General features: G+C 37.7%; 3 protein-coding genes across 7 annotated transcripts; all 3 read left to right on the forward strand.

The window, feature by feature from the left end:
* Nucleotides 1-244: 244 nt before the first annotated feature.
* Nucleotides 245-11116, forward strand: mtmr8 (myotubularin related protein 8). 2 transcript variants are annotated; one of them, XM_059551119.1, is made up of 14 exons: nt 245-413; nt 2238-2360; nt 2681-2843; nt 5997-6154; nt 6839-6967; nt 7348-7482; nt 7910-8042; nt 8193-8302; nt 8394-8519; nt 9079-9128; nt 9480-9680; nt 9857-9985; nt 10173-10299; nt 10383-11116. In XM_059551119.1, the coding sequence occupies exons 1-14, from the start codon at nt 390-392 to the stop codon at nt 10671-10673; spliced, it is 1899 nt and encodes a 632-aa protein (XP_059407102.1). In that variant the 5' UTR covers nt 245-389; the 3' UTR covers nt 10674-11116. The 2 variants fall into 2 exon arrangements, with proteins under 2 accessions (XP_059407102.1, XP_059407101.1); XM_059551118.1 differs by having other exon boundaries at nt 247-413; nt 10380-11116.
* Nucleotides 11117-11886: 770 nt separating this feature from the next.
* asb12a (ankyrin repeat and SOCS box-containing 12a) lies at nt 11887-15249 on the forward strand. Its single transcript, XM_059551120.1, has 4 exons — nt 11887-11968; nt 12523-12721; nt 13464-14036; nt 14835-15249. The coding sequence occupies exons 2-4, from the start codon at nt 12532-12534 to the stop codon at nt 14987-14989; spliced, it is 918 nt and encodes a 305-aa protein (XP_059407103.1). The 5' UTR covers nt 11887-11968; nt 12523-12531; the 3' UTR covers nt 14990-15249.
* Nucleotides 15250-20079: 4830 nt separating this feature from the next.
* amer1 (APC membrane recruitment protein 1) lies at nt 20080-25178 on the forward strand. Of its 4 annotated transcripts, none has more exons than XM_059551121.1 (2): nt 20080-20211; nt 21968-25178. In XM_059551121.1, the coding sequence occupies exon 2, from the start codon at nt 22073-22075 to the stop codon at nt 24884-24886; it is 2814 nt and encodes a 937-aa protein (XP_059407104.1). In that variant the 5' UTR covers nt 20080-20211; nt 21968-22072; the 3' UTR covers nt 24887-25178. The 4 variants fall into 4 exon arrangements, with proteins under 4 accessions (XP_059407104.1, XP_059407105.1, XP_059407107.1 ...); XM_059551122.1 differs by lacking the exon at nt 20080-20211 and adding an exon at nt 20377-20516; XM_059551124.1 differs by lacking the exon at nt 20080-20211 and adding an exon at nt 20549-20620.
* Nucleotides 25179-27195: the final 2017 nt, after the last annotated feature.

Consider the following 27195-nt stretch of genomic DNA (forward strand, 5'->3'; position numbering starts at 1 on the left):
ATATCTTAAATCTAGGGGAGCTGAGGTATAGGTTTAGACTGATCTTTACCCTTAACATTGTGTTCCTAAAATAATTGCCATAATTATTATTATTTATTTTTTTTATTAATATCATTTGTTGACAGACGGACTGCAGTGGTTTAAATTATTACAACAGCATCCTTCAGGAATGAACTGCTGAAAACCCATACCAGAGCCCATACATCAAGTAGGCGACTGAAAACACGTCGAGCTTCGAGCTATCGCGATATTTGCTTCGGTCAGCTGACATGATTGTAGTCCTCAGGTCAGAGAGGAACGCAACATGATATGAGTTCCTGGAACAAACATGATAACTGCTAAACATCGAAAGTTTAACGTGGATATTTGGATGATAAACCACTGAAAACATGGAACACATTATAACGCCAAAGGTAAGTCTGAATCAACAGGTGTGCTCGGGTAAATTTGGCAGATCTCGTGCTTAATGTCAGATTCAGTACGTTAGTTAACTATTACTCTAAAATGTCGATAGATTTAAAAACATACAGAAGGAAGCGTTTAAATGGGGTTTGTTAAGTTGTTAGGTTTTACTTAATATGCTGTTAAATCCAAATTCGTTTTAATGTTGTTTACTAAACGTAACACGTGATTGGAATGAACTTGAAGGAGTTTTCAGTCCTCACTTCATTAACGTTACTGTAAAAGAGTAACGTTAACTTAACGTTATTTCATCCAAAAATCAGATGTAACTTTGCTCAAGTGAACCTGAAGGCAAAAAAGAGGGAAATTATATACAAGTCTTTATCTTTTTAGATTCTACATACACCTATGATCATTCTCATGTAAGGGACCCCATCCTACTGAAGATATTTATATAGTTTCTTGTATAAAGACCCCATTTATACAGTGACAAACATAATATTGTAAATATATATAAAATAGAATTAGTAAAATATGTATTTTCTATAAAGTTAAATTATTATATTGCTTTTTACTCATTTTAGTACTGTACTGTTACAGTACTGTATTTATTTATTTAATTGGCTTTAATTTACTTTCTTTCCTCCAACATAATTTTAATTCATGTATTTTTTTTTTTTATCTATTTATAGAATTCTTCTCTAAAGTTTTCCACATACCCCAATTTGAAGTTTTCCCTGGATGCAAATTTGAAAAGCCCTGGCCAAAAATATACCCCTGGTTTCACAGACAGGGCTTAAGACTAGTCCTAGACTAAAATGTAAGTCTGAGCTGTTTCCACTGAAATAAACTTGCACTGACTGATCTTAAAAATATATCAGTGCCTTTTTAGTTTTAAGATGCACATCGGTAATGTTTTTTTCCAAGCATGTTTATAAAAATTACTTAAATGTCCTAATTGATCTATGGTCTAATCCTGACTTAGTCTAAGCCCTGTCTGTGAAACCGGTCCATAGTCTCCCATCATTGCCCATCATCTTACTTAACACACTTGATTAACATCATCTCAAGGTCCCTACACAGAGGAACCTTCAAAATGCACAGTTCTGCATGGGCACTTTCGTTACATAATATTATATGGTCATATGATCATCATAAAAAGTATAAAATAATGAATGCTGCAGCGTTTGGCCTTTCTGGATATTTTTGGCGGGACATGGAGGGCTCTGCTCAAAGGATGTCACATGTTGAATCAGCAATACTACAGGAAGCTGACACCTCTGCCTGTTAATAGAGAATTATGGCTTTGAATCTTGATTAAAATTGGCCGGTAGAATCTAAAAAAACCTTCTGTGGCTTACCTTGAGTTTCTTATCTTGCTGAAATACATTAACATGTTCATTAAATAGAGACATTAGAGAATACTAACTTGCATTTGCTGTCCTAAAGCCCTGAAGGAATCATTCTAATCATTTACTGAAAAGATGAATTCTCATGTTGTTTATCAAGTATAAACGAGCAGAATACATAAGACTCAAGGGAAAATTTTACTTAGTGCTGAAGTGGCATCCTGTTGTTTCATTGCTTGTTACTAAGTAACCAAAATGGCAAGAGCTGGAGGAACAGGATGTGCTGACAGTAGTCTGAAGAGGTTCTGTAGGATTTCCTCTCCATTGTGCTAAACACGGACTTGATGATGGGTTCTGCTCCCTGAGGGGCACATCCAAACCCTCGGACTTGATTGTGTCACTAACCCTTGTGGTCGCTGGCTAGTGCTTTTATTATTTGCAGATTGTTGAGTCAATAATTCTGCACTTATGTTTTTGTTTTTACAGGTGGAGTATGTGAAACTACTGAACAAGTATCCTGAAAAGAAGTCAGCTCTGGGCACTCTCTACTTGACCGCTACTCACCTTATCTATGTGGAACAAACTAACATTGCACGCGCAGAAACATGGGTAATGTAGACCACTGTGAACAAAATTTGTAATGGTCTTCTACTTATCTGTTGTAGGATCAGTTACACTTTATATTAAGGTGTCTTCATTACAGTGTAATTAATTATACAGTATTAAGTATTAAATAATATTAATTAACTACTTACTAAATGGTTAGGGTTAGGCTTAGGGATACCTGCATGTACTTATGAATAATTTATTGTTATTGCAATAGTAAGTAGATTTAACATGTGTAACAAAGTGTTACAGTAGGATCTTTTAGAAACACAGATGTCTAGATGTCTGATAACAGTGGATTTACCAATCGCATGTGTTTGAAGGTGCTGCATCATCACATCATGTCGGTAGAGAAGCTTCCATTGACTGCATCCGGTTGTCCACTCCTGATCCGCTGTAAAACCTTCCAGCTGCTTCATCTGCTGTTCCAAAAAGAGAGAGATTGTCAGGATGTCTATCAGTCACTTCTGCACCTCTCTCAACCAGGTGCACTCCACACACACACACACACACACACACACACACACACACACACGTTTGCTTCACTAACCTATCTTAGTGAGGACATTGCAGATAGACTTCCTTTGATTTTATATCAGGTTAATGATTTTTTTTCTACCACCTAACCCAAATACCCTTAGATTAAATCTTTTGCTGATTTATAAGCCTTTTAACTAGTTAGGACCAGTCAAATGTCCTCACTAGTGGGTTTTCGTATTTCGTATTTCACAATATAAGTGATGGCATTTGGACCTCATAAGTGTAGTTAAAACAATATTTGAATTTAAAGGGGTCATATGACATTACTAAAAAGATCATTATTTTGTGTATTTGGTGTAATGCAATGTGTATATGTGGTTTAAGGTTCAAAAAAACATTATTTTCCACATACTGTACATTATTATTGTTTCTTCTCCATGCGCCGCCTTTCTGAAACGTGTAGATTTTTACAAAGCTCATCGTTCTAAAAAAAGTGAGGTGTCCGCTGATTGGACAGCTGTCTAGTGCATTGAGATTGCTCAAGCTTGTGACTGAAATATTACGCCTCTTACCATGCTGTGTTTCCGTGCGTCCCAGTGCAATGAGATAAAACCCATTACAAACGAGGCAATTGTTGCATCCAGTGGGTACATAATTACTGATTATAATGACTTATACTTTCTTTTTATATGTTGTGTTGCATATCGCACTGCGTAAACATAAAACCATGTCTGCATTTTTTTATTTGAGAAACAAACTCTAACAGTTACTCTACACTGCTTAAAACTCGCGTTTGAATCATCAGTGGCAAATTCTTAAAAAAAAAAAAAAAAAAAACGTACTTACAGACTGTGTGTCAGAAGCGCCAGACTGTCCTTGCAAAGTTGGAACTGCCCCACTTTATAGAAACAGCCTTTGAGCACAGACCCATTCTAGGCTTTTCTGCAGGTTCAAGAAACAGTCCCCCATAAAATGTGCTGCACACATCTGAATATTTGGGTTGAACTGTTCTGGAACAGTGTTGTAAATACAACTTAACCACTGATTTCTAGTTGTGTCCTCTTTTGGATGGCCAAACAAAGTAGTTTCACTTTCACAATGAAACACACAGCGCCTCCACAACATGGTGCCGGCGGCAACAACAATACTACAGCGAGAATAAAAGTGCCTTCTTTCTTTAAACAGTTGGGCTACGTTATGCAAATCTTCCCACATTATGAGGTACACATGTGGGGGGGGTGTTTAAACGAGGCATTTCAGGGGGGCGTGGACACGTCTTAACTATTATAAAGAATATCTCAAAAGGAATTCCCACCCTGAGAGATTTATATATGGACAAAAAAATTGATACATTTTCTGAGCTGAAAGAGAAGTTCGATCTTCCTGCTTCACACTTTTTCAGATACCTACAAATTAGAAATTATGTTCGTTCCACTATGCCAAATTTTGAAACATTATCAGCTGATAATGAATTACACAAATTGCTCACTTTCACCCCCAATACCCCAAAGTTAATCACAAAATTTGTAGATTTCTTTACAGTTGAGTTAGATATCTCAACTAATCATCTGAAAATGAAAAGGATTGGGAAAATGTCTTAAGAATATATACATCTGCTCTATTAATGCCAGACACCAGCTGATTCAGTATAAGGTGCTGCATAGATTACACTATTCAAGGGTCAAACTGAACACTTTTTATTCTACAGTTTCCCCACTCCGCAATAAGTACGAATCTGCAGAGGGCTCTCTTGGTCTTCTTTTCTGGGCATGCCCAAAACTCTGTGAATTTTGGTCAGAAGTCTTTCAATTTCTCTCTGATGCTTATCCATGTTAGCTTCCTTTAGATCCTGTGACTGTGGTTCTTGGCTGGTCAGCTTCCTTGCAGTGTCTTAGCCATGCTTTCCGAGTGCCTATACAGTATGGTATGATGATTGCAAAAAAATCGGTTCTTTGCATGTGGAAGAAAAAGTCGAAACCGCTATATTCAAAACGATGTTGTCAGAACTCTCCTCCACCCTACATGTGGAAAGACTTAGATATAGCGTTTCTGGAAATATAGATCAGTTTGATGCTTCTTGGAGGCCTCTTTTCAATCACCTGTTAAAAACCTCTAATAATGGTGATACTATGTGAAATTTAGTTTTCTTTTCTTGTAATTTCTATCTTCTTCAACTTCTGTGTCAAATCTTAATATGCTCAGGGGGTTTTTTCTCTTTAAATCTCATTTTAACATTTGACTTTGTTATCCTCAATTATTTGTCAAAACTAGCGACAGTGTTGACACTGTTGCAGATATATACGCTCTCTGTTATTTTGGTCATTTTCATTAAGTAATGCCCTTGTGAGGTAAAAAGGCCTAGGTGGTTATCTATTCTATTATTATTTTTTTATAATTGTCATTATTACAATATTATTTCACCTTGTCTATGATGTCATATTGTGCAAAAACTTGCCTTGAACCCCTTTGTCTTTATTTGGTGATGTGGTTATCTGCTAAACTGAATCTTTTGAATTTTTAGTTTTTTCCTTCTTGCTTGTGTAGCTGTGTTTTGTCCTGTCTTCTGATTGTACTGTTTATGTGTCAGAAAGTGCAAAAATACCACAATAAATACAATCTACAAAAAAAAAAAAAAACCTTTTATAAAGAATATCTCTTCAGATTTGAGACTTTAGTCTTTGCAACTCTTTGCAAGAGCTTGTAACACTCCAAAGAGAAAGGAAAAATTGCATCAGATTTTATATTTAATTTTAGTATTTGTGCTCTTCAATTTTAACATTTATTTCAGTTAGTTGCCAAGGGCATATTTATAATTTTTATTTAAGTTTTTAAGTTTACCCTTTTGCATAATATTTGTATTTAATTTATTTTGAACTATTTCAAGTAAGTACAATTATTTGTTATAGTTTTAGTTAACATTAACAACACTGGTATAAGTAATGAATATGGTGACAATACATGACTGGCCCAATTAGACAAACAACTAATTTCAACTAATTTTTTTTTTTTTTTTTTTTAAAGCATTCTTATTTAGTTCCCAGTCCAGTAATCTTCCAGTAATGTTTATTTAATTCAGAAAAATGCAGTAATATTTTGCAAACTGACCCAACTGCACACGTTTGCTCTCAGATTCTTTACTCTGCTTTTGTGTCATTTCAGTCAAAGAAGAGGAGCTGTATGCCTTTCTCTATACTCCACACCAGAACCAGGAGGACAGAAGACAGGGTTGGGAATTCATCAGTGTGGCGAACGACTTCAGCAGGATGGGTCTCTCCAATGAATATTGGGAAATCAGCCCCCTCAACAAGAACTATGAGGTAACGTCTTCCTATATATTCTAATATGCTTCCTGTTTAGGACCATTTCACAATAATCAGCCTAACTCTTTTTGTCTACTGATCACAATTATTCATATGTTCTAGATACAAACACCCATATACTACCCTTCAGAAGTTGGGGGTAAAAGATATTTTTCTTTTAAAAAATTCATACTTTTTTTTTTTCAGTAAGAATGCATTAAATGACACTTGACGGTGAAGACATTTATAATATTACAAAACTTTTTTGTTGTACTGTATTTTAAATAAATGCTGTTCTTCAAACTTCCTATTCATCAAAGAATTATGAAAAATATTAAGCAGCACAACTGCTTTAATTAATTATTGATAATGATAAAAAAACATTTTTGAGCGCAAAATTTGCTTATTAGATTCGAATAGAAAACTTTAGTTATTTTAAATTGTAGCAATACATCACAAACACGGTAAAACTGTAATACTTTGATCAGAAAAATGCAGAACAGCAGAAGACAACTTTTTTCAAAAACGAATCTTATCAACTCCAAACTTTTGAACAGTAGTTTATGCACCCAAAATTTGATCAGAATATTCTTTTTTTTATTTGATAAACATTCATATTTAAATTGTGTATAAATTAAGTTATAATTATAATTCATATTTTGTTCCGTCTCATGGATCTTTCAATGTCTCTCTTTCACACAGATCTGTAGCACTTATCCATCTATCCTAGGACTCCCTAAAAATGCCAGTGTTGCGGTAGTAACAGGCAGTGCCAAGTTTAGGAGCCGAGGGCGATTGCCTGTTCTGTCTTACTATCACAAAGACACTAAGGTATACAAGCACATGCACATCATGAATACACATAATGGCTCTGTTACACAACCAAATGAGCACCCACAAAATCCAGACAGGCTGGCTTTTCCAAACAGTAGACATCCTAATTATACTGTCTTTTAAAACGTGTGACCAAATTCTAATGTACCCTTCACCGATAACACAGTCCCAAAATCACTGCAACAAAAGAAAAGCTAATTATTAATACTATATATACTTATTTTATTCAATACTGCAAAGCAATGAATAGTTTAAATCAGATTTACCTAGAGACTATTAACTGCATTTTTACAGTTGGTTTAAAAAGGAATGGTTAGAAGTTGTGCCACTAACAACAACACTATTTTTTCTTTGCATCTTGTGTTATTGTCTTGCAGGCTGCGATCTGTCGCTGCAGTCAGCCTTTGTCGGGTTTGACATCTCGCTGTGTGGAAGACGAGCAGATGCTTCAAGCCATCAGCCAAGCGAACCCCAACTGCCCTTTCATATATGTAGTGGACACACGGCCTAAGGTGTGACCTTTAACCTTAACCTTTCTATAAACATAAGAGGACACGTCCAGAATGATACTTTTAAAATGTTTATCTTTAAACTTTTAACCCTAACTCCTGTGGCGTGAATGCAGGAGACACATAATGTGTAATCTTTCGCCCTCTGACCCCAACTACTCTTCTATTTATGTAGTGACTAGTTAACCATTCCATTCTTGTCATAGTAAAGTCTTTCTGTACCACCAGAATGAGGTTATGGAATGAATTTTATTTTTGTATGTGTTGCAAATATTAATGTGCTCTTCAGTTTATCGGTGCCCATCTCATGTTTCATCAGTGTAACTGGAGAAACAACATTTCATTCCTTTCCCTATTATCTAGGAGATCGTAAACCTTGACCTGACCCTCTGGAGCTATGTATGCATACATTTGTGTTTGTCTTTGTCAGTTGAACGCAATGGCCAACCGTGCAGCTGGCAAAGGCTATGAGAATGAGGACAACTACTCCAATATCAGGTTCCAGTTCCAAGGAATCGAAAACATTCACGTCATGAGAAACAGCCTACAAAAATTGCTGGAGGGTGAGAGAACACTTTATTTAGTTTTTTTAGTAGTACTGGTAGATGCAGTAGCTGATTAGGTTTATTTCTGTAAGTTGCTCAGTTGAGCGTTGGCTGTACCTTTTAAATCAGTAGATAAAATGATGGTTGGTTGTACCATTGCTCTTCCAGTGTGCTCTATGAAGTCTCCTTCCATGAGTGACTATCTGACAGGTCTGGAGAACTCTGGCTGGATGAGGCACATCAAATCTGTAATGGATGCAGGTGTGTTCCTCGCCAAGGTACTGACCTCCATACTATAATTGCATAGAGAGACACACCATCAGGAGTATATCAGCAATGATGAGCTCAGTCATGTTGTTTGTTCTCTAGGCTGTCAGTGAAGAGAGGGCGAGTGTGTTAGTGCATTGTTCGGATGGTTGGGACAGAACGGCTCAGGTGTGCTCTTTGGCTTGTATACTGCTGGACCCATACTACAGAACTATTAAAGGCCTCATGGTAATGTCCCAGTAACCTATAACCTCTACACTCAACACTGGACTCCTCTGAACTTAGTTCACACTCACATTTATGTCACACTGTTGAGCAGGTAATGGCTTTTCAAATTAAGTCATTAACTGTTCCTGTGTAACTTTATTATATATCATATGGGTTTGTGGTTGGTAAAATTGAACACTTTAATATTTCATTTTTAAAATGTAAAAATTAAATTTCTGTGATGGCAAAGCTGAATCTTCAGCGGCCATTACAGTCTTCAGAAATCATTCTAACATGCTGATTTTGGTGCTTAAGAACATGAATGGAAAGTTTAAACAAACCGCATTTATTTGATAAAGAAAGTTTTTGCAACAATATAAAAATCATCATCACTGTCCTCGCATTAAATACCTGAACGTGTTAAAAAAAAAGTTTTTATCTTACTGACCCCAAACACCCAGACTGAAATATGGCAAGATAATAGAATCTAAGGTTTTGACTGTTGAATTTGTTTATCGTGTACAAGAAATCAGGCTGTTGGTTAATTTTATTATTTGAATTTTTATTTTTTTTAATGCAGGTTTTAATAGAAAAGGAGTGGATCTCTTTCGGTCATAAATTCAGTCACAGGTAAAAACTTATACTGTTGTTGCATGTATTACAAAATACCCCCCCAAACATTATCAGAGCTTTCCATTACTCCAAATATGGAAATAAGATATATTTATAATAATAATAAAAGCATTTTAAGATAATTAATGTTAAATATTTTAATAATTAACAATATTTTTTAATAATAATAAACAGTAGTAACCTTAATTCTTAAGAATATTGCAAATATTAAAATGTTAAAACATTACAGTTACCTGTTATATACTATAAAAAGGCTCACTTTATAATAGTGAGCCATTACGATCAATACCAAGTCAATTTTTGTGACATCACATGCTCATTTGTACTGTATGTATATCTGTGCTGTAGGTGTGGCCATCTGGACTCCGACCCCAAAGAAGTGTCTCCGGTCTTCACCCAGTTCCTGGAGTGTGTGTGGCAGCTTTCTGAACAATTCCCCTGTGTGTTTGAGTTCAACGAACGTTACCTAATAGAAATACACAATCAAGTCTACGCCTGCCAGTATGGAAACTTCATCGGCAACTGTCAGAAAGAGAGGCTGGACATGAGGTGAGGAAAGACACACACGTACATGTATGTACAAAAAAAATTATGCAGTCGGCACTGAACGTGTATGCTTCAAAATGAAAAGCAAATATTCTTTATTATTAAAGATGAAATCAAACATGCAGTGATTTGATCGATTTGAAAATGCTTTGCTTCAGTGTTCTTTTGTGGGATTTTAGGTTGCATGAAAAGACGTTTTCCTTGTGGCCACATCTTCTGAAGAACCAGCATCTGTATCGAAACCCCTTGTACCGGCGTTCATTAGAGAGCACTTTTCTGAGACCCAGCACTTTACCACTGCACTTCAAGTACGGATACACTCTTAAACATATAAATAATCCAGCTCTGCCGCTGCAAACTAACATTTAAAGATGACACTTAAAAAAATTCAACTAGTAAAACCAAAGTAATTAGATTTTTATCTAGAGCAGTTTTATTTGTATGTCTTCCTGAATAGTTTTGCACCAAATTTGTATGTCTGTATGTGTTTCCCAGGTTCTGGTGTGGGATGTATAACCACTATGACAGAGGCATGCACCCAAAACAGTCTGTTCTAGACCAGCTGATCTCCCTCACACAGAAGCAGGTGGAAGGAGAGAGAACCATGACTGAATTACAGCGAGTAAGTGGTTTGTGGTAGTTTTGTCAGTGTGGAGAGGTATTCGATTGATATGACGCTGTCTCTCTCTTCTCTGTTTACAGCAGCTGGCTGTTGCAGATGGAGTTCTCCCCGATCCATCCGGACCAATCAACACACCTACGAAACAGGACAGTCCATGTGAGAAGACTCCTACCGCTCCTGTCGTCCAATCAAATGAAAGCTGCGCCCCTTTAATTAATGGAAACGCAGAGGAGGCGGTCCTAGGAGCTGAGAGGTGCAATGAGGAAGAAGGGGCGGAGCCAGGAGCCACCGAACACGATCTGACCTCCTCTGAGGACAAACCTGTTTCTGTGGAAACAGAACATTCCAAAGAGGAGATACAAGAATCCTCTTGAGTCTCCATAGTAACAGAAAAGGACATTCTGACTGAGACCCCAAAGAACAAATGTCTGGATTATTGAAAAGATGCATAAAGTACTGTTTCCACAGCTGAAGCTGCAGCACACTCGTTTGAGATTGTTTATATTGCTGTTTATTAGATTTCTATTCTTGTGCCCTGTTATATCTGTTCTGAACATTTCTGCAATGCTCTTTGTTTTTTGTGGACTTCAGACCATGAGGATTGAAGCTACATGCTTTGAACGTAGGCACAGAATCATCTTCATTTTGTTTAAATGCCGTTCTGATCAAATTTTGCCTTATAAAACTGTTTTTTTTATGTCTTTCTCTTTCTCTACATTTGAAAGCCATATTTTGATAATGATTCATTCAGAAACACAGGCAGCTGATGTGAAATTCATGTTGATAAAGGGAAGATATTGTTAAAACATGGATCAAATTGATTATCAGGGCTTAGTATTATATTTGTATTGTTCCTTAATGCAAACGCTGTTAATTTCTCATGAAAAGGAACACAGCTGATTGATTGCAATAGGATGCCACATTGTTTGAGCCAAGCTCTAATGCCAAACAAAAAATTTGATGTGCATAAAAATATTCTAGGAATATTACCTATTTCCTTTTAAACAAGCCTTTTAAATTGCATGTAGTTTTGCAAAGCAGTACTATTTTTAATGATGTCTACCAGATGTGGAAAACTAGTTATTCAAATTCTTGAACCCTGGCTGCTATGGAACTCCAGACAAGTTTGTCTTATTATGTGAAATGCAAAACCAATGTTTAAAAATGCTTCCTTTATTGAGAAGCATTTGTTTACATTATTATTTTGTGTTTAAATTAGAAATAAAATCTATTGATAAAATGTACAGCAATAGTAAAAAGGGCATTTTGAAATAAGAAATGAGAGTGATACCACTTGAAAATGACCATGGTTACATTACATCTGTTTTGTTTTTTAAACAGAAGAGTTATGCTCTGTGTATTGTGTCAGCTATTTTTATACACGCTTGTTTTGATCATTGCACTGATTTGTACCTCTTTTGTACATCACATTTTCTTTAAATAAATATACATTTAAGTGAACAAATGTGAGTTATGTTATGTGATTATATTGCAGTATGTTTGTAGACAACACTAAACTCGCTCCTTACATAAAACCATAGCATAAAACCAACAGATATGACTGGATCCCATTGGCGCTGTGTGTGAACGCGCACAGCGCCCCCTCTGGTCGCCCACAGTGACACAAGTTCAGCTTCCGCTGTTTGCTGCTCGTCGGTGTTTGGGCTTGGTGAGTGTCCTTGAGGCGAAAACACATGTAAAATATCTACTATATGCTCGTGTTGTATATTTATTGTAGTCTATACCTTAAAAATGCGTGTTTGGTTGACAGCAGTTCTGAAGGAGCGAGTCAAACGCTGCTGTATTTATGTTACAGATAGCGTTACTGGAGTTAAATACACCGAGCTCCGATAGCCTGGGAATAAACATCCGCTTGTTTGAATGCGACTAGCGTTACTCTTAAGCGAGTTAATTAGCATAAAAGCTTTAAAGTCTAGTTTTGCTTGTATTTTTGGTGTTTATCTCGTTTGCTATCATACTAACTGACCGTGTATGTTTACTAGTTCTCGTTAAAGCTAATGCAGATAAACTCTTATCATGACAAAGCATTGCATTAATGTAAATGCTGTCAAATATATTACATAAATATATCATAGTTTACTCATTGATAACAATCATATCCCGATATAAGGTTGATTTGTTATTATGCAAAACTGTACTGAAAGTTCAAGCTGTCATGCAGAAGCCCTCATCTGTGCATCAACTGTTTGTTTTTCTCTGCAGTTCTCATCTATGCTCCAGCTGAGGCCAGTGGAGGAGGATGAAGCAGCCGCTGAGAGTCTGGTGCTGAACCGAACTGTTGCTAAAAATGACCATTTCCTGCTGGCCGAGCTACTGTCACAAGAACGCTACAGGAAGTGCATTAATCAGCAGAGCGGCTGGGGGATCCCAGGCACACCGTTACGCATGGCTGCGTCTAAAGGTATGTTCCATGGTGTCACATCTGAGTTTGTTGTCCACCACGACCACAAGATTCAAGATTTTATTTGTCACATACTCCGTTATATATATATGTATATTGTAAATTTGTACCCCAAATCCAGTCATAAGTAGCATGGGTATATTTGTAGCAATAACCAACAATACATTGTATGGGCAAAAATGATTTCTCTTTTATGCCAAAAATCATTAGGATATTAAATAAAGATGTTCAATTAAGATATTTTGTACATTTCCTACCATAAATATATAAAAACTTAATTTTTGAATAGTAATATGCATAGCTAAGGACTAAGGAATGTTTTGATTACTTTGCACCCTCGAATTCCAGATTTTCAAATAGTTGTAACTCCAGAAATTGTCCTGTCATATCCTAACAAACCATGCATCATGGAAAGCTTTTATATATATATATATATAATATATATATATATATATATATATATATATATATATATATATATATACAATTAAATTTATGCATTTAGCAGACGCTTTAATCCAAAGCAATTTACAGTGCATTCAGGCTATCAATTTTTACCTATCATATGTTCCTGGGGATATATATATATCCCAAAGTCTCTCAGTTTTGGCCTTTCCAGATGGGAACAGGGTGAACAGAGAGTTACCAGGGCGATTGAAGTCTTTGATGATGCGATTGAGACACACTGCTTTCTGCAGGGCTTTGCAGTAATTTTTAACACAGCAGTTTTTTTCCACTGTAGGTCACCTGAGGTGTCTGCAGTTGCTCCTGTCCCATGGGGCGGATGTAGACCGCCTTGATGTTAAGGCCCAGACCCCTCTTTTCACCGCTGTGTGCGGGCGTTACTTGAGCTGTGTGATTGCACTTCTCCGTGCCGGAGCTAATCCGAATGGAAGCCACCTGAACAACAGCTCGCCTGTGCTCACCGCTGCCCGAGAGGGCGACCCCAAGATCCTCTGCCAGCTGCTTCAGCACGGGGCGGAGGTCAACGCCAGGTCAAAGGTGACACTGTGGGCCTCAGGGTTTGCTGTGTGCAGCGGGCCACTTTACCTGTCAGCCATTTATGGACACCTGGATTGCTTCAAAATGTTGCTGTTATATGGGGCAGATCCGAACTATAACAGCCCGGAAGAGAATGTGAACAGCAGAGCCACGCAGCAGAAGACGGTCCTGGAATTGTGTTTGAGACACGGCTGTGGAGTCGAATACATTCAGCTGCTCATTGACTTTGGGGCAAACGTCTACCTGCCGACCCTCATTATAGAGAAGAGCACCAAACAGAACGAAGCTGTTGAGCTGTTGCTGAAAGAGCGAGGTGAGAGAAGTTTTAGTGGCATTATAGCATTGTTTTTTTTTTATTGTCATTATTGTTGTATGGAAATCTGTTTCTACCATGGAATAAAAAATAAAAGTGTTTTTTCGCCTGCAATTCTGAGACAAAAAGGTCAAAATTTCAAGGTATAATTCCAGAATTGCAAGATATATTTATATAGAATTTTTCTTCACAAATTCTTAGTTTAAATCTTGCAATTCAGAATTTTTGAATTGTTTTTCTCAGAATTGTGAGTTTTTACTTTGGAATTTAGAGATTATATTTTACAATTCAGAATTGAAAGAAAAATTCGAATTGTTAGATGTACACTCAGTATTGCAAGGGGAAATAAAATCAGAAATGTGAGATTAAAAATAACTTGCAATTACCTTTTTTATTTATATTTATAACATTAGGGAAACAAGCTTCCAAGGTGTTGGTAATTAAAACTATTAAATATATTTTATCAAATTTAAATAAATCTGAAAATAAACTATAAATATACAATGAAAGTTTAATTTAAATGTAAAATTAGAAGTTTTGCCTGGGCAACTAACTGAAATAAATGCATTTAAGATGAAGAACTAAAATTTAAATGGAAAATTAATTAAATATAAATAGAATTAAAAAAAAAAATAAACGAAAGAAAAAGACAAAAGCACATAATAATACTCAAACTTAATGTAAAAAAAAATCCAAATTAAAGCTAATTCCAAATTAATTTAAAATGAATGAATACTATTAGTGAAATAACACTGATTGTCATTGTTAAAGAACTTTTTTAATCTCTGTTTTTCACAGGGTGCCCGAAGACTCTCACATCTCAGTGTAGATTGGCCATTCGTAAACACCTGATACAGGTGAACAAGATTCAGTCTTTGGACTGTCTGGAGATTCCACCCAGGCTCATCGATTATCTCAAACACAATCCACACAAGAGTGCACTGGTTTACTGACAAAACCGATTACACTCCACTGTGCCTTTACTAAAGGACAGACTCATTCATTCACATATTGACTGTACAGGTAGACCATACACACATCTAGAGCGAAGGAAACAGACAGAAGATCTGAATTAATGACCTGGAATCACTCGTATGCAAACTCATAGATGGACCGATATACTGTTACTAACAACCCTGGTTTACATATATTAAGGGTATTAAACTTGAACATCCACGTAAATTAATTAGCTTTAATATCTTTCAAATTTGACTGTCTAATATTCCCAGAAGTGTTGCTGCAAATGCTCTAGAATTATGCATTGTCATACAGCCTGTTCTGCCTTTGCAAGATCATCTCGTGGTTTCTCATGCTAAATTGAGCAAATTTTTTTTTATTGATTTTTTTTATTGATTTTTTTTGTTTGTTTATCAGAAACAGCTTGTCGAAGGATGTAAACATGTTGGTAAATGACTTATTGATCTTAATATGATGTGTAAAATCCAGTGTGATGTACTTGTGTCTATGAATCCCTCATTTAGAGCAGATGGACTCTTCCAAAAGATGTTGTGTAACCTCCATTCTTCGATAGGAATTATAGCAGAGATATTGAAGTATCTTGCCTGAGGATTATGAAGTAGTCAGTCTATGCTTATTTGGATACACAGGTGTATTTTGAAAACACAATTCTGCTATGAATAACATCTGGCTTGTAGTTTTGTTCATAAAATTGAACCGCTGAACACCATAATTTTTCTCTGTGTTGTCTGTTCTCTGTATTGAAATTTATGGGGTATAGTTTTAGGTGCCAGTTTCCATACAGATATTTATTTCCATTTCATAAAGTAGGATTATTGCACTGATGTGAAAAACTCAGAGAACTAACAATTAGCTGAAAGAGCAGATATAGACAAGACCTTACCAAATACAGACTTGGCCAGTCTAATTTTAGCATTATATGATGTTATATTATTTATGAATATTTAGCTTATCTAAATATTAGCTTTAATTTATTTTTATTTTATTTCAGTAGTTTTGTGTTCTTTTGTCATTATTTTTTGATAATTATTTCTGTTTTGGTCATTTATTTCAGTTGAGTTTTTCATGTAATCTAAATGAACAAAATATTTTAAATAAGTTTTAGTTTAAACACTTTTTGATGTCAAGGACCCCTCGTCCCCTTCTAAAATAAATAGGCTGCAAAATTAAATGATTGGCTTTTTGTCATTGTAGGACTGCAGTCCGTAACTTTTTTTTTTTCGGTTAAAAATAATCCGAAATCAATATTTGAGCAAGTACATAACCAGACAGTGTTCAAAATGATCGCCCTAACAGCGGTTAGCAAATAGGTTTTCACGGGAAATTCAAGCATACTGCCACGTCATTACGTCATGTCTGTAAAGAAGTTGTCCCATCTCCGAGGCTATTGCATGTGACATTTAGAAATTATACTGTACAGAAATTTAAATCTACACACTTTAGACCAGTGGTTTCCAAGCCTGGTCCTGGAGGCACCCCAACACTGGACATTTTTCATATCTCCTTTCTCTGACACACCAATTTTAGATCTTGGAGACTGATGACCTGAATCAGGTGTGTTTGATTAAGGATACATGCAAAACTTGCAGTGTTGGGGTGCCTCCAGGACCAGGGTTGGGGCAATGCTGATGTTGTTAACATTAATAATTTGAGAATAAAGTATATCAATAATAAATAATTTGCATGGTTTGATGTGCTATGAGCAAACCCATCTTTAGATAAAATCACCATTGCTAACGCGATTTATTGTTATGTTTTTTTACTTCAGTTGGTCAGAACAAATGTGACTTGCATTACTAATTCAGATGACAATATATGGTGAAAATTCTTATTTGGGTCATATATTGCAAGACATAGGCTAGAATTTGTCAAGTCACCTTTATTTATATAGCGCTTTAAACAAAATACATTGCGTCAAAGCAACTGAACAACATTCATTAGGAAAACAGTTTGTCAATAATGCAAAATGACAGTTAAAGGCAGTTCATCATTGAATTCAGTGATGTCATCTCTGTTCTGTTTAAATAGTGTCTGTGCATTCATTTGCAATCAAGTCAACAATATCGCTGTAGATGAAATGACCCCAACTAAGCAAGCCAGAGGTGACAGCGGCAAGGAACCAAAACTCCATCGGTGACAGAATCGAGAAAAAAACCTTGCGAGAAAGCAGGCTCAGTTGGGGGGCCAGTTCTCCTCTGACCAGACGAAAACAGAAGTTCAGTTCCAGGCTGCAGCAAAGTCAGATTGTGCAGAAGAATCATCTGGTTCCTGTGGTCTTGTCCCGGTGGTCATCTGAGACAAGGTCTTTACAGGGGATCTGTATCTGGGGCTCTAGTTGTCCTGGTCTTCGCTGTCTTTCAGGGCAGTAGAGGTCCTATCTAGGTGCTGATCCACCATCTGGTCTGGATACGTACTGGATCCGGGTGACTGCAGTGACCCTCTGATCTGGATACAGACTGGATCTGGTGGCTACGGTGACCTCGGAATAAGAGAAACAGACTACTATTAGCGTAGATGCCATTCTTCTAATGATGTAGCAAGTACATAGGGTGTTATGGGAAGTGTTCCCAGTTCCGGTTTGCCTAATTAATGCAGTCTAAAAATCCTTGAACGGATTTGGATATTAAAAGCATATTAGTATGTTATGTGTAAGCCAGGTTAAAGAGATGGGTCTTTAATCTAGATTTAAACTGCAAGAGTGTGTCTGCCTCCCGAACAATGTTAGGTAGGTTATTCCAGAGTTTAGGCGCCAAATAGGAAAAGGATCTGCCGCCCGCAGTTGATTTTGATATTCTAGGTATTATCAAATTGTCTGAGTTTTGAGAATGTAGCGGATGTGGAGGATTATAATGTAACGGGAGCTCATTCAAATACTGAGGTGCTAAACCATTCAGGACTTTAAAAGTAATATTTTAAAATCTATGTGATGTTTGATAGGGAGACAGTGCAATGTTGACAGGACCGGGCTAATATGGTCATACTTTCTGGTTCTAGTAAGAACTCTTGCTCGTGTCACACAATTTGTGAGTGATAAGTACATTTAATATCCACAAGTTGCAGTGACTGACTGCCACACATACTCCTCAATCATTAGATTAATTCGCGCTCGAGTCATGCAGATAACTTTCTGTCGATTTCTCCTACCCTGTCAGATTTTCCTACCTCCCACTAAAAAAGTGGGCAGTACAATTCGACAACGAAAAATGCTACTGTAAAGTTATGGTTTGTTAACGTCTACACCTACCCCAACCCTAAACCTACCCTTACAGTAATGCATGAGAAAAAGGACGTGATATTGATGTGCGCATGCGCAGTAAACCCGGGTAGGAAAATCTGATGGGTAGGATCAGTATTGGGAAAGTTCACTTTCTACATGAACTAGTTCAAAGTTCAATTCACAAATTTTAAAATGAACTAGTTCAGTTCATAGTTCAAACTACAAAATTTTGAACTAAAGTTCACAGTTCCAAAAATGAACTAGTTCATAGTTATTTTTTTCCATACGTTGCTGCGAGCAATTATTTTTAGAAAATTATTGCCACAGCCCACATAGAATCACAGACAGCAATTATTTTATCAGTTTTAACAATGAAGCTATGCGTAAGATTTCATCTTCATATCCAATTTTGAATCCTTATCCAACCAGAGTTTACATTAGCATTGAGGGGACAGCATTTCCCCATTGTTGCTTTAATGCTTTGTCTCCCATTCTCACCGACCTTGTCATAAACATCATAAAATTCTTTTAAATGATCATACAACTTCTTGCTACATGCTGCTGTCGTTTGCTGTTTTTTTGTTTTTTTTTCACGCATGCGGCGGACGGCGGTGCGACATTGATGGCTGGTGTTGCCAGATTGGGTGTTTTTCCGCTACATATTAAGAGCTGTTTACGGTGTGTTTTAGCCGGATTTTCGCATGGAAGGCTCTATAGAAATCTGGCACCCTATTGAATGAAGTTAACCTGAGAGAGCGTGCCGTTCACAGACACCAGAATGAACGAGTTCACAGTAATGTTCATCAGGCATTAATACAGCACGTTCAGTTCACGTTCGCCCAAAATATGAACGAGTTCATGAACTATTGTTCATTGAACGCGTTCAGGCACAACACTGGGTAGGATAAAATGTCAGGACACCGGTGCACAACCAACACATAGAAGATAATTCCGCAAACAGCTGCAATTGCAGATTTTCAAACAGAGATGGCGACAAAGAGGCAAAACTTGTGGACTGCAGCTTTAAAGACATTTTTATTTTGGTGGATAACTTTACAATTCAACACATTTAAATCTGACATCCTCTAAAAAATATGCTTAGTAAAATCTTAATTTTCTGTTGACCACTGGGGCTTTGGGCAGGTTTGGTTTACACCTCGTGTACATCTCCAACAGAGCATTTATTGTTTGAATTAATGGTGGGCAGAGCGAGGCTTCATGAAACACTAAATTAGTCGAAGCAAAGGAGCCGAGGCTTTGAAACAATTCGACACCCGTCTTCACGTTGACACCTAGTAGTCATTTTTAAGTATTGCTCTGAAACCGCACTGACAACGAATCGAATTGACGAATTATAATTTATATGTTGTGCTTGTTATTCCACCATGTGGATTGGGGGTTTGGTTAGCATGTATGTAATTACAATAAATATTTGAAAGTTGTGTTTTTATTCTGTTCTTGTAATGTGTTGTAACATCTCTCTATGAACTCTTTGTGAATATGTTATTCTGGTCATGAAAAAAAATTACATTATTAAAAGGCTGACAACGACTGGCATTTTTTACATATAAAGATTTTTATTTTAATATATTAATAGTTCTACTGCATTAACTACACTTTTGTAATTCCCGGGAGTTGTCGAAACATTAAGTTTCAAGTCAGCAATCCCTAGTGTTAATTGTGTATATTATATTATTTTATTGCAGGGTTATGTAACCTATTGCTATTATTACTTTAATTACCTTTACCTCTTTTTTTCATCTCACTGCTTTTTATAGTGCATGCAAAGATTGTACGTTGAAGTAGACACCATGGTAACTACTAACTACACTTCCCAAAATGCACATTGCACGGAAAAGCCGCCAGCCGCTCCAGCCAGCGCTCAATGAACAAAGTGAATCACAGCCGCGAGCTCCTGCAGCGTTGCGCGAGGACAGAGCACATCACTGCACGTGCGTTCGGAAAAGATGGAAAAATAAGGCGAGTATCGTTAATGTTTCTATATGTGTGCATTTTCGCTATTTGACTGTTAACGTACGTGAGTGTATAAGCATAAACAGATGTTTGCGTATGCAAGTTATGTGTATACCAGTGAAGCGGACGCGAGCTGGTTAGCGTCTGGGCTAGCAGTGATGGTGTCCAGCTGGGGACACTGCGTGTAGTCTTTTGATAGAAGTTCTATTCGATGCCAGTAACATTTTCTGTGCAGTAATTGGTGTAATTGATCTATGGGGTGTAGTTCTTTGGACTGTATGTGTTTCTCCTTTGTTTATGATGCACATACAGTGAGTGTCCAGGCCCGTTGGCTTCAGTCAGCTTTGTTTTGATTGTAGGTTTAATCTAGCGGAACTTCACTCACGTTATGTGTTGCATTGAAGGACTCCTTCAGGTTGTAACACTGTACTCTCATCGATTTTGTTTTTGTATTGTTGTAGGTTAGCCTTTCTGCCTCTGTTCGTATTATTCACACCTACATGAGCAAATGTAATTTACTGTTTAGTACATAGCCCAGTGATAATAATCTGCATGATAGAACATTTTCTTCTTGGTGATAGCTGTAAACAGGGGGAAGACAACAATGCAAATGATCATTAAAATATGATAAAGTAACAGGTAAGTATTATATATTGTATTTTTTTTTACAAATATAATTGTGGGTAAACCATGCATTTATTATTGATTACTGAAAGACCAAATTTCAGTCAATACCTGAATAAAGTCAGGACAAACTGAGATTTAGCCTAGTTGGTGGCAGGATTATATTTTGTGTTATAAACCCTAAAAAGTAATTCATACCTTAAAAGGATAGTTCACCCTTATGTTGAACACAAAATAAGATATTTAGAAGAACCAAACATTTGTTGGTCCCCATTGGCTTTTATAGTAGGTAAAGAAATACTATAGAAGTCAACGGAGATTATTAACTGTTTGATTACCAGCATTTTTCAAAATATCTTCTTTTGTGTTCAATAGGGATGGGACGGTATGAAAATTTAATATCACGATTATAGTGACTAAAATTATCACGATTATCAATATTATCACGGTTTTGTTGAAACGAGATGAAAGTGTTCAAAAATAGTTGATACTCACACTGAAAACATTTCAGCAAGTTTTATATTTAATAATCAACAAACAACTAATAAAACAAGCAACTCTATGCACTTAATTTAAAGAAAGATTAAATTCTGTGGCATTTCCTTCCTTACAATGAAAAGTGTAGAAGCATAGAAAAGCATAGAAAAGTCACTGACTTTCGCCATTCCTTCTCGAAATAAAAACAAAAAAAACATTGTGCGCTGCGCTTGCATCAGACTGTTGCTGGCTGGACATGATTTAATAGTGAGTTATTAGAACCGCGATAATCAAACACGGTTTTAATGATAATTCATTTTTAAACGATATTACTAACCTTCAGCACATTTTATCACGGTTATCAATAAAACCGGTTATCGTCCCATCCCTAGTGTTCAACATGTTTGGAATGACATGAGAGTGAGTAAATGATGACATTTTCATTTTTGGGTGAACTATTCCTTTAAAGTTTAAACCTTTTTTGCAAGGTCATATTTGGGATTTATGGAAATGGACATCTTGAACATAAATTTACAGATACATCTTTCAGTGTTTTAATAAATTGTCATTGTAAATGTTTATTAATAACTAGGTGCTAGATTAGTTTTTTCTTATTTTGACTGTTCCTAACGATGCATCTCAATTTCTGTTTCTTTCACAGGTATAAGATGTTTGATAAACACAGTCCCCATAACTTCCAGCCCGCCTCTCAGGGTGGAGTATTTACTACATACATGCTCCATTAGCCACAGTCAGCTGTGTCAGTATGGAGACCACCACAGGAAGTGAGGTTGTAGGTGCAGAAGGGGGTCCACAGTCAGACTCTGTTTCCCATGACAGCCCTCAATCTCAGTCACCCCCTTCTGTGAAAATACGGAAGGCGGCTTTTAGGTTCTTTGGTGGTCGGAAGAGCATTTGTGTTCTGCCTAGCTTTTTCGGTGGCCGTGGCAGAAGTCAAAGAAAGGGGTCATCAAAAACAGGCGTTACGAAAAGCCAGACATACGATGGGGTGAGCAGAGCATGTTGGGAAGATTTGGGTAGAGGAAGCAGTGAAGCTGCCTCAGGGGACTTTGAGTTTTGTGCCTCCAGTGACCCTCAGAAATCACATGAGGATCATGGGAAGTCTCAGTCTCTACCACGACAGCGCAGAGGCCTCCGGGGGCTTTTCAGCAGCATTCGGAGGCACAGGAAAAACAAAAATGTTGAACTAGAAAAGCGCGAGACACATGAAATGTCTTCAAGCTTCCATGCCGAAACAGTGCCTGGTGCCCTGTCGAGTGTCAGTGACCGTAGCGAAGAGTTGGTGCCAGATGTGCCTAATCAATCCACAGGCAGTGAATGCAAGCTGCCATCGGCTGCCACTGAATGTACGAAAGATGTAACGCTAGTGCCTGAGAAAAGGAGGAGCAGAGTGGAGGTGGATAAGAGGAAGAGAGCAAAAGAAGAGGAGAAAAAGGGGAAGGAGATACAAAATGCGGAACGGGAAGAACTGACGACATATCATCAACCCCTGTGTGCCGAGTCAGAACTGGACCGTTTGGCTGAGCAGAATGTGGATGTTCCTGACTGGGAGCCTCCAGCTGTATCCTGCTCCTCTGAAAACCTAATCTATGGTGACGTTTCGTCATTGAAAAGCTTTGATTCGCTGACCGGTTGCGGAGACATCATTGCAGACCAGGATGATGTCAGTGTCGCCGAGAGTTCTGTGTCTGCCGAGAGAGGCAGCCGAAACGCAGGAAAACGGAGCTCATGTTTTGTCACATATCAAGGTGGAGGGGAAGAGATGGCAACTCCCGATGAGATAGACGCGGATTACTTGCAGAGCTTATGGGAATCTGAAACTAGTAATGAAGTCTGCTATGTCCCCTCAGACATGGGCTCGGATAGCACTTCGCTTACTCCTGATCAGCAAATCAGCTCGATCCATGCCACCTCCAGCAGCAGCCCACTGGGAATCACAGAAACAGCCCTCACTCCTGTTGACCTCTTGAGCCCTCAGAGCGATCGGCAGGAATCGGTTCCCAACAGCGATGAGGGATACTATGACTCCACCACGCCAGGTATGGAGGAGGAGAGTAGAGAGCGTCCACAACAGGAAAGGCTTCCACGGGACAGCTACAGTGGTGATGCCCTTTATGAACTTTTTGAACCTGACGATCATCTACTCAGCCCTGCTCTTCCTCCCAAGGATGCCCATTCATTTGTTGGTGCAGATAAGAGTCAAACAAACTCTCTGTATGCTCTGGCATCCTCTGCCCTAGAGACCAGAACAATGGAGACAGAGGAGGAGCGTCTGAGCAAGATCCAGCATGCCCTTCTGTGCTGCGAGCTCCAGAATCTCAGAAGCCCATCAAAAAATCAGCTTCTGTTCCACACAGACTGCTTCTACGATGATTCAAGCCTTTCCGCAGGCAAGGGTAAGATGGTTTTGAAAGAAGCCATGAATCAGTGCTATCCCCAATCACCACCGAGATCCCAAGCTGTAAAAGAGCCAGTACCTCTCAGCGGGGGTCAGATCCAGGAAACTCCATTGTTTGCCGATTCAGGGTTTAGTCCACATGTCGCTGAGACAAGCAGACGGCAGCCTCAATCTGAGGATCAGAGCCCAGTACTACCCACCAGAGGCTGCAGTCAGTCTCAAGAAGAGCTGATGGTCTGCTTCTCCCAAGCACTCGTAGATTTCACAAAGAACACCCGGCTTTATCGCAACTCAACTGAGAGTCTTGATGGCTCAGAGTCGAGTTCTCCTTTCGGACCGAGTCTGAGTGCCCTGCCCGCCATTGTCACGTTCGACGTGGTCGACATGGAGAATGAGGGTGAATGTGAGCAGCAGACCGAGCTTGTTGAGGAGGAGGAGGAAGAGTTGGCATCACCTTACGAACCCTTCGAGGATGATGGCTGTTACCTTCAGCAAGATGCCTTTGCTGAGTGTGACCAGCGTACTTTTGATGCCTACGAACAGAGTCTCTTGCTAAGTAACGCTTGGGGTATTGCTAGCCTTCCTCGCCATCTCAGTTTGGGTCGACCTTGTCCTCCCGTCCCCGCCCCATTAGCACTAAACCGTCGCAGTCGCTCCCTTGACACGGACAGTCTGGAGTTTCAGACAAGTGAGCTTTACACCAACTGTGACTCTGTATTTTCACAGCGTAGGACTGCTGATTGTAGTGATACGGCATTACCGCAACAGCCCTGTGGGATCACTGTTGATAGTTGGAGGCGGGGCTATGGGCGGAGTTTTGAGTCCTCCAACTCTTCTCAGCAAGAAGCGAAGTTGCCACACGTGGGCCAGTCAACTATAAGACCTTCACATCTCCCTCTAAAGAACAACTGCCATAATCGTAACCTCCCTGGATCCGCTAGAGCCGATGGCGATGGGGAGATTTTGTTAGGGGGAGGCGATGCTCTTTACCCCTGCAGTTACCCCCCTACAGGTATGCAATGGAAGAATCGACCTGTCGGTGTCACTCAAGGTGTGCCCCACCTTCGCTCTGAGCAATCGGCAGACCATCGAGAAATTCCCATAAAGAACCGGAGGGGGGAACTTCAGGGTAGCTTTACCCCTGCACCACCCAAATTATAAACAATCTCTCCCATTCCAAGTAAAACAATAATACAACTAGACAAGTCTCGTCACCAAAGTATGCTGGATGTTTACTGACAGTCTTGAATTGTATCCCACTCACACACACTGTAGTTGCTGTTACTGCCAGATAAGCTATAGTATTCTTTTGTGATGTACCGTGTAGTTTCTGAGCTATGTTTTAGTTTCTGTGAGTTTAAGAGGACGTGTATTTGTAACTGTATTTGTTACAGCATTACTCCGCAGGTGCTGTCTGTATATATGCCATATTGCTTTGCATTTATGTAGCCAAGTATTGCTATTGAAATTGATCTATTAGGTTTGGTTTTAGATATGTTTTTGGTATATTTGCAAAAAGACGACAACCTATAAATGACTTATTTTAGCATAAGAATGAAAACCTTCATTAGAACATTGAAACCGATATCATCTTAGAATTTGTTTATCTATCAAATTCCGTAAGAACACATACTTTTTAATACAACACTTTTTTTTGGGAAATCGAAAATATGCTGTATGTTTCAAGTTTTTAATGTTTAGATCTTGGAACTTTTTAAACATCTTGTTTAGCTAGTTACACATTTCTTTAATATGGTATTTTTCATGTTTTTGGAATAGCACATGCTACTTTCATAGGAAAAATGCCTGTTAAATCAGTGGCTTTTTGGCCAACATCTTTGATTAACTTCTTTATTTACAGAAGGCTTAAGGATCGGAGTATAGAATCTAGTTTATTTCTTTTTGTGCTGCTAAACATTATGTGATTGTTTGGGATTACATAATGTACTGTATTAACTGTATGGATATCTGCATATTATTACTGAGTATTCTTTGTGTACATTTGAGACAGATCTGGCCTTCAGTCTTCAGTAAATATGATTTATGTAGTTGGTAGTCAATGGGTACTATCTTGAGTCATTTGAGACAGAATGTCAGTAAAGCCTTTAACGATGTTATGTGATTGTTCTGTGCTGTTATACCACAGTCACGGTCATCTATCCTTATCAGAATGCCAAAGTCAGGTTAATGCACTTACCATTTTTACCAGTGCATATATTCAGCTCTTAAGAATGAATCAACCTTTGTGTTTCCTTGCAGATAAATCCAGTCCTGTTCTATAATTAATGTTTTGTTCAGAAAACCAAAAGCATTTTTTCCTCTCATTTTGTGTTTTAATACACAAGCATGTACATACACAGACAAAGAATGTTAGAACTTTTCAGAAAAACTTGACCTTCATAGCCTCAATGTTGTCATTTTCAAAAGGTTTAAACATGTCAATCACAACACACTCAACGCAATCTCTTTCCACACAGAAATCAACACTGATTGGAAATAAACCCTTAATAGGCATCACTACTGCACATTTGTGAGTGTTTTTTTTAGTACCATAGTTTAGCTGTAGTTTCCAATGTTAGATGATTTGTTAATAGTGCAGCTTTAGGTCATTATTTGGCCTGTTATATGGAGTTTCAGTAAAACCTAAAATATTTTTTTTTTGGAGCATGCTTAAAAAAACATGTTTTGCATTATTGAAGAGCTTCTGGTATTTGGGACCACCATGACTTTCGATGTTGTTATTATTATTATTATTATTTTATTGTGCTCTTGTACTGTGAGTATTCTTAGGATTAGCAGAAAACAGAAATGATCTTAATATGTTAGTGAGAAAATGGAACTCTTTTAGATATATTAAGACTGTACTATCTATTTTGACAAAAGAGAAATGGAATATTATGACTTATAGCAAACTGTGTGTAAGCTTATCATCCCCCGACATGTGCACTGTAATTCTGTTTTTTATTATTTGGGGAAAACCTAAATGGACAAATGGATTTTGGATGTGGCACTTATAGGTGAAATAGCATTAGTGCCTTATTATTATTATTATTTTGAGCTATTAGGCATTGCCTTGTTAGTAGAGCTGATGCTATATTTGATTGACAGGTGGTCTCCGTCAAGAAGGCTGCAGTTGTCATGGAAACTGGTTAAAGCTGTCATGCACGTCTTACTGTTATGAGCTGGGAAGAGCAAAATAAATGTAGGCAATTCGGGACTGACAGCAATTGATGTGTCATATTGTCCTTTCCCGCCTCCCCTCTCGTTTTTCTTTTTTGTCAGTATGTAAATTATATACATCAGTAAACATAAGAAAACGGATCAGCCATCACTTGAGCGGTTTTGGCTCCCTCTTCTGGGTAGATTGTGTCCAACCACTATGTTTTGATTCCTCATGTCATAAATGGTTTTAATATTGTTTTACACTATCAAACATAATCATTCAAAACCATCTTGTTGTTGATTTTATT

The sequence above is a fragment of the Carassius carassius genome, chromosome 5, assembly GCF_963082965.1.
Source record: "Carassius carassius chromosome 5, fCarCar2.1, whole genome shotgun sequence".
Lineage (NCBI taxonomy): Eukaryota > Metazoa > Chordata > Actinopteri > Cypriniformes > Cyprinidae > Carassius > Carassius carassius.